We start from the raw sequence: 6,000 nt of genomic DNA on the forward strand, positions 1-6,000 counted from the left end.
CCGTCTGTCAGCAGTTTTGTTTTCTTAATCATTTAAAACAGTCAAAACTATGAATCATGGATAATTTACATATGAATTTTGAAAAACTGCTCAAGAAATTGAAGTCTTTTTTATTGTCAAAATTCAAGATGGTCGCTTGTTCGCCATTTTGCTTTCTTGATCAATCCCAAAATCGAAAGAACACAAGGGGCAAAGGGATACATTTATATTAAAAATTTGAGAAAGGTCCATTCAGTGCATTGAACGTCTAAAGAAACACAGACAAGAAACTTTCGACTTTAAAATCCAAGATGACCATCTGATCAGTTACAAAATCAAAAGCGGCTCTATGGACCTTAGGAACCTTCATATGAAATTTGAGGAAAATCCCCCAACACTCGTCAAGAAATAGCGATAACAATAAATGTTTAAGGACGGATCACGGAAGCAGTGCGATTTGAATACCCCTCAGATAGTGGGCTTAAAGCCCAACATTATCACCGCGTGTTATATATACATTGTATATATGTTTTTACGAAGGAGCGATAACTCTTAATAGAGACCTACGTCTTCGGCCGTGTATAGTGAAAGTCATGACATGCCCAGTTATCTCCCTTATATCAAATGAACGCGACAAACATTTTCAGCAGCACAGGGATTTATCAAGACCAATACAGTCCATGTTTATGGATCATGGGTCGAGAATTTGTGCCAAATCCCTGTGTACAACAGTGTTTCGATTATGCGATATCGTAATGAAAGGCGAGCGTTAAGGAATAAGATTGTCCGTCATGTTGCTCTATTGAACAAGTGAAAGTGTGTGAAAGTAGTCCTCTTATATGACTTTCATATATTTTTTCCTATGAAATTACCACCTACATACGCATCGCTTGATCCACGATATATCAGGACTTCACTACTCACAGATAGACGAGAAGGAAAGCCCCAACAAAACGTAATCAGAAGTGGGCGTTGTCAACCTCTAGTAGCTTGAAGGAGCGAAGAAAAACAATGAATTCGTCTGCTGCTTTGAAACGCGTACGTGTTAAAGTAAATGTTTTTTATTACCGTGGACACGTGCAGTATATGTCAAAATTAGTCGCGATTACAGACAAATTGTTTGTTTCCCAAGATGGCTGTTTTTGGATAAGGTCCATGCAATATTAGCAATGGCAATTGAAATCTTCGAAATTCAGAATCGATTTCTGCACATTAAAGCATCGCCATATCATCTTACATTTGATGTTGTTGTTACGCAAAACAAAAAACAAAAAAAAAAACCGTAGAACTTCGGATAACAATCGTTTATGAGCATATTCGCTCGCTAACTCTAGCGAAAGCACATTCGCTAGATATTCATGCAAATAACACCCGCGTGGAGCTTTACAACGGGTAAATTAAGACATAGCGCGCCCAATTTTCGTTCTAGATATCATTTCGTTATGTTGAAACATGTTTGCGTACGGTTTTTTTTTATTTTCTCACTTTCTGATTGAGCAAAGTGATTCAATTCGACTGGAAGATCTTCAGTCTGGTAAAGTATGGAAACATTCTTTTCTTCGATTCAGAACTGTACTAACATAGTATTAATAACATTGTGAATACGTTGTTATACGTTGCACATCAAAGAAGAAGGATGCCGTTTTATAAGTAAAATTGATGAGGATGTGAAATTCAAGCACTCAGGGCTGGTTATATTCCCATAATTACCATTATAGAATCATACACAGTGATTAAAGATCCCGATCGTTGACATGATTTTCATATACAAAACCATATGACATAGCACTGTTCAAATTTTGATTGCATGGTTAGTTATATATTCTACAAGGCGTTCAGCTTCTCTCTTTCCGGAATCGAATGCTCCATGTGTTGTAGAATACCACCGTGAATGTGTAGCTTCTCCTGCGAACAAAACGATTGGTTTCTCGTCGTCATTGTACAGTGGTTCCGATAGCGTAGTGATATCGGCGGGAGTGGACTCCATGTTAATATAAGAGTAGGACCCGAGGGTGAGGGGATCGCAGCACCAAGAACTCCTCAATATACTGGTGGGTTCGGGAACGTCCGGGTTTTTCAGAAATTGACGCAAGACATCTGTACACGTTTTACTGACTTCCGCATCCTGTAGTTGTTCCATGTGAAGTGCAGCGCTGCTACTGATCCAAGCAACCAGAACTGTCGGGTTATCCAGTACTTCGTCAAAACTGAAAATCCGTTTGTACCACTCCGACTTCTCGTCGACATCAGCATATTTACCGGACCAAGCTAGTTTAATACTAGCTGATCCCGGTTTCCAAAATGGATTTTCGTAGTAGAGGAAAACTTTGTTGACTCTTCCAAATCCCATTTTTCTAATGGATTCACATTTACCTGCCGGAAGCTGTGGTCTGAAGAAAGATTTCTCTTCAACTGCTTTCTTCAGCACGCCAAGAGAACACGTGACTATTAAATGATCACATGTGTAAAATTTGTTCTCTCCACCAATCAACTTACATGAAACTTTAATAAGACTGGGTCCATGTTTTGATTGGTCCCAATCTATATTCGTCACCAATGTTCCTAGTTTGATTGTATCTGTTTCAAAATCATTTGTCAAGGTTTTTACTACCTCTAAGAATCCTTTCGGTATTTTAACATCCCCACCAGGTATTTCTTCATAAGCTCCGTCATACTGTAGCGACATTAGACTCAGGTTGTCCCCAGTATGAAAACCCAGGTAATTTAACATGGTGTTGGCCATAAGCTGAAGTTCTCCTCTATCCTCCAAGGGATATTTGTCGATTTCGGCTTCTAGTCGTTCTCTGAAAAAATCGCCTACGCTAGAGCTTGTCTGGATGTTTCGATCGAAATAAATGCCAGTTTCTTCTTCTAACTTCAAGAATTGTTTCCAGAGCTTATCGCCGAGATTTTTGTCCATTCGTCTACCGTCTTCTGTGTAAAAATGACCTTCCATCCTACAGGTGAAAAATGTTAAGTTAAAAATTAAAAAAACGAACAGCGTAAATTATATCAACATTTCTTTCACTCCTTAACGAGTTTATCTCCGATTACTTCGGTGTTAATACCGATGTTCACAAAACAACAATGGCAATGTTTTAAGGAACACAGCTCCTCTGTTCGAATTCTCAGAAACGATCATGTTAAATGATTTAAACTATGTCATTTCTATTACATTACGTTTTCTACTGGGCATACTTATGTCAAGGTATGTAAGACTGGGTGTAGTTTAAATCTCTGTCGTAGAAAAAAAACCATCTATTGATGCCCTAAACATGGAAAACTGATACCATTATTCAAACGATATAGCACATAAAAGTTTGCACGCTGTACTATGAAAATATCGTTTCAGAAGTATATGTGAATTCACATTCAAGAACCATCACTTCAACTTGTCCAGAGGTTTAGGTTTGCTAAGAACCATCAACGTGTGTCACGCTCAGAGTAGTAGGTTTCCTTACCAAACAGGGACCGACATATTCAGCACTATCTCTGTGAAGCTGCAGTAATTGTAAATTGTCGGCATATGAACAGGCCGCTGTAACATGGCGTTTCTAACGAAGAAAAAAATTAAGTACATATTCATGTAGTAAGCAGCTTTCTTGGTATACTCACCTGTCGAGATGAACAAGCGGTTCCAGGAGACCTTTATCCAGAGCTAGTTTGTATACAGGGTTGTGAGCTCTACCATGGATCCAATTAGCACCCAACTCCACGATGGCATTGTCACCGGAAGCCTTTTTACCAAATTCCGTTGAATGTATCCTTCCGCCAATTCTAAAAGAAATATGAATGCTTTAATATGACATACCAAAAACTCTCGTCGGACAATTCAACTCGGAGATGCTGTTCTTGTTTCTGTGACGGATAGTGTCACATTTCATTTCTGCACGTGTTTCACATGCCATACCATGTTACAAGGACTGTTAAATGGTAACTTAGTAATTATAACAATCAATTATTGTTTATTGGGTCTGAATACTCACAAGCCTGAACATTGGAATAACCATGCTCGATACTCCAAGGGTTAACATCACTTTCGCTCTCTGCACCATTGGGACATCTCACTTAAAAATTGAAAGCACAAGGAGAGTAATTTGATTTGACTTGCGTAAGCAAAACTGACCAATCACAAAATAATACGCTCTTTCGAAGATTACAAAGGAGCGACACTCAACTTCACAGCCTGCACAACAAACTGTTATGCAACATCAAGATTTATTTGATGTACATCAAAGGATCAAACTAGTCTTCTTGTCTTATCCAAATAGTGTCGCACATAGAACCCTCCATTTTGCCGTGAAACAATTTAAAAGGTGCAGAGAGAGATTGTGATCATAACGCATGGAGTATCGAGGATGTAGGAAAACACACCACTTCCATATGTTTTTATGTGTAGAGAATATTAGACAGATATCAGTCAGCTGTCTTTATGTTTAAAAAATGGAGTAATTTGTGTTATTTTTTTTAAGACCTGGATATAAAGCTAATTGACAATTATGTTGTGTGAATAAAGTTCTAGCTTTGATTTTTTTCACTTCGTTATTGATTTTAATTCATTTTAATTAGCATTCATTTATAAACATAGTTACACCATAGTTACAAATAGTACATCTATATATACAAACGTACTCTTTAAGTTTGTAATTATGACAACATATCTGGATTACTTCAAACTGACTTCCTTAACAGGTTGGGCAGATTGGAATAATGGGAGTACTTGGTTATTGAAAAAGGGGAATAACTCGAAATAAAAACATATATCTAAATTTAATGCCTTAATAGCCAATGCGATACTGATTATATTATAAAAATCACTTCTGTTCTCTAACTTTGTGCTATAAATACTAATTATGTCACTGATTTTGTTCTCCATTGACTACACCGTATGGCCATTCGGGAGTATATGCACTTGGTGCGTATGTCATAGGATTTTTAGCGAGAAAACCACTTGGGTGATAAAGTTTGCATTTTTGCAAAAAGCCAGACAGCCGAGTTATCATAGCCACTTTTTATGTAGAAATGTTGTATTGTTTATTGTGCCATGTAAAAAATATGTTGACTTTTTCATTTACAAATATTTAAAAGTACTTTATTTGTTTCCATTTCAAAGTACTTGCCCATTGGAGTAAACGATTTATTACTCGAAATCAGTAACTGTCACTCAAACTACTACTCATATGCTGGGTTTGTTCATAGACTGATTAAGTATTCTATCAAGTAAATCTCCACACCATAACAACAATATCAAATTCATTGAAAGCCGACAAAAATATATACAACAGTCCTTAAACGAGCGATCTGTTGTTAGTGGGCAGAACCGAATCAAGTTCGCCCCGGCCCGCGTTGCGTCAAAGCGGTTGTAAACAAGCATGGTTAGGTCAGAGACGTGTGCTTTATATACGTCACTAGTAAGGTCGTGAACTTTGAATTAGACGACCTGGCATGGAAAGGTTTTAAAGCGAATAAGATATAAGTATTATCGTTATATCTGACTAACTGTTACATATGATATTGCTCTGATGGATCCATACTTCAAAGGAGCATGTGGGACACTTTTCGCACATGGAACAGTTTACGCTCGCGACACTAAAATATGAACTAACCTCCTACTAGCTTCCAACACTACGACGTCTACAATTCCGTTTGCTTTGAGGTAGTGGGCAGAAGATATCCCTGCTATCCCTGCCCCCAGCACCAAGACCCGGTGGTGGGGCACTCTCGTGGTCATGGTGTCCCGATTTCAGTGTGTTCAGTCTATGATCAACTGAAGTCCCGTAGGCGTGGCGTACCATAGGCCTACTCAAAGTTCGTTGCGGGTACGAACTAGATAAAGCGGACACCGACATTAAATATCAAGTAAACACGTACTTTGTCTATTTTTTCTTTAAAAAAGTTTATCAACTTTTATATCCAAGTTGACACCACGTGTACAGGGAGTTTAAAATAATCAAGTAACTGAAAGACGGAGACAATTCCCAAAATATTAAAATCTCAGTGTGATAAAAAAAAATTACAGAT

At 37.9% G+C, this 6,000-nt stretch overlaps 1 protein-coding gene across 1 annotated transcript; it reads right to left on the bottom strand.

The window, feature by feature from the left end:
* Nucleotides 1–1,770: 1,770 nt before the first annotated feature.
* On the bottom strand, nt 1,771–5,710 carry LOC132551672 (spermine oxidase-like). The gene is made up of 3 exons (XM_060215852.1): nt 5,586–5,710; nt 3,595–3,756; nt 1,771–2,936 (listed from the first exon to the last, which is right to left on the bottom strand). Exons 1-3 carry the CDS (start codon nt 5,708–5,710, stop codon nt 1,772–1,774), a joined length of 1,452 nt encoding a protein of 483 aa, XP_060071835.1. The 3' UTR covers nt 1,771.
* Between the last annotated feature and the right edge of the window lie 290 nt (nt 5,711–6,000).

Source organism: Ylistrum balloti, unplaced genomic scaffold (genome assembly GCF_031769215.1).
Source record: "Ylistrum balloti isolate Yb309-2 unplaced genomic scaffold, AGI_CSIRO_Ybal_v1 Utg370208, whole genome shotgun sequence".
Lineage (NCBI taxonomy): Eukaryota > Metazoa > Mollusca > Bivalvia > Pectinida > Pectinidae > Ylistrum > Ylistrum balloti.

What these genes read in the sequence shown, in the direction of transcription:
- LOC132551672 (XM_060215852.1), bottom strand. Translation starts at nt 5,710, where the DNA reads ATGACCACGAGAGTGCCCCACCACCGGGTCTTGGTGCTGGGGGCAGGG. An exon ending in GTGTTGGAAGCTAGTAGGAG is followed by an intron (nt 3,757 to 5,585) that starts GTTAGTTCATAT and finishes TATTTCTTTTAG; the next exon opens with AATTGGCGGAAGGATACATT. An exon ending in CCGCTTGTTCATCTCGACAG is followed by an intron (nt 2,937 to 3,594) that starts GTGAGTATACCA and finishes TTTCACCTGTAG; the next exon opens with GATGGAAGGTCATTTTTACA.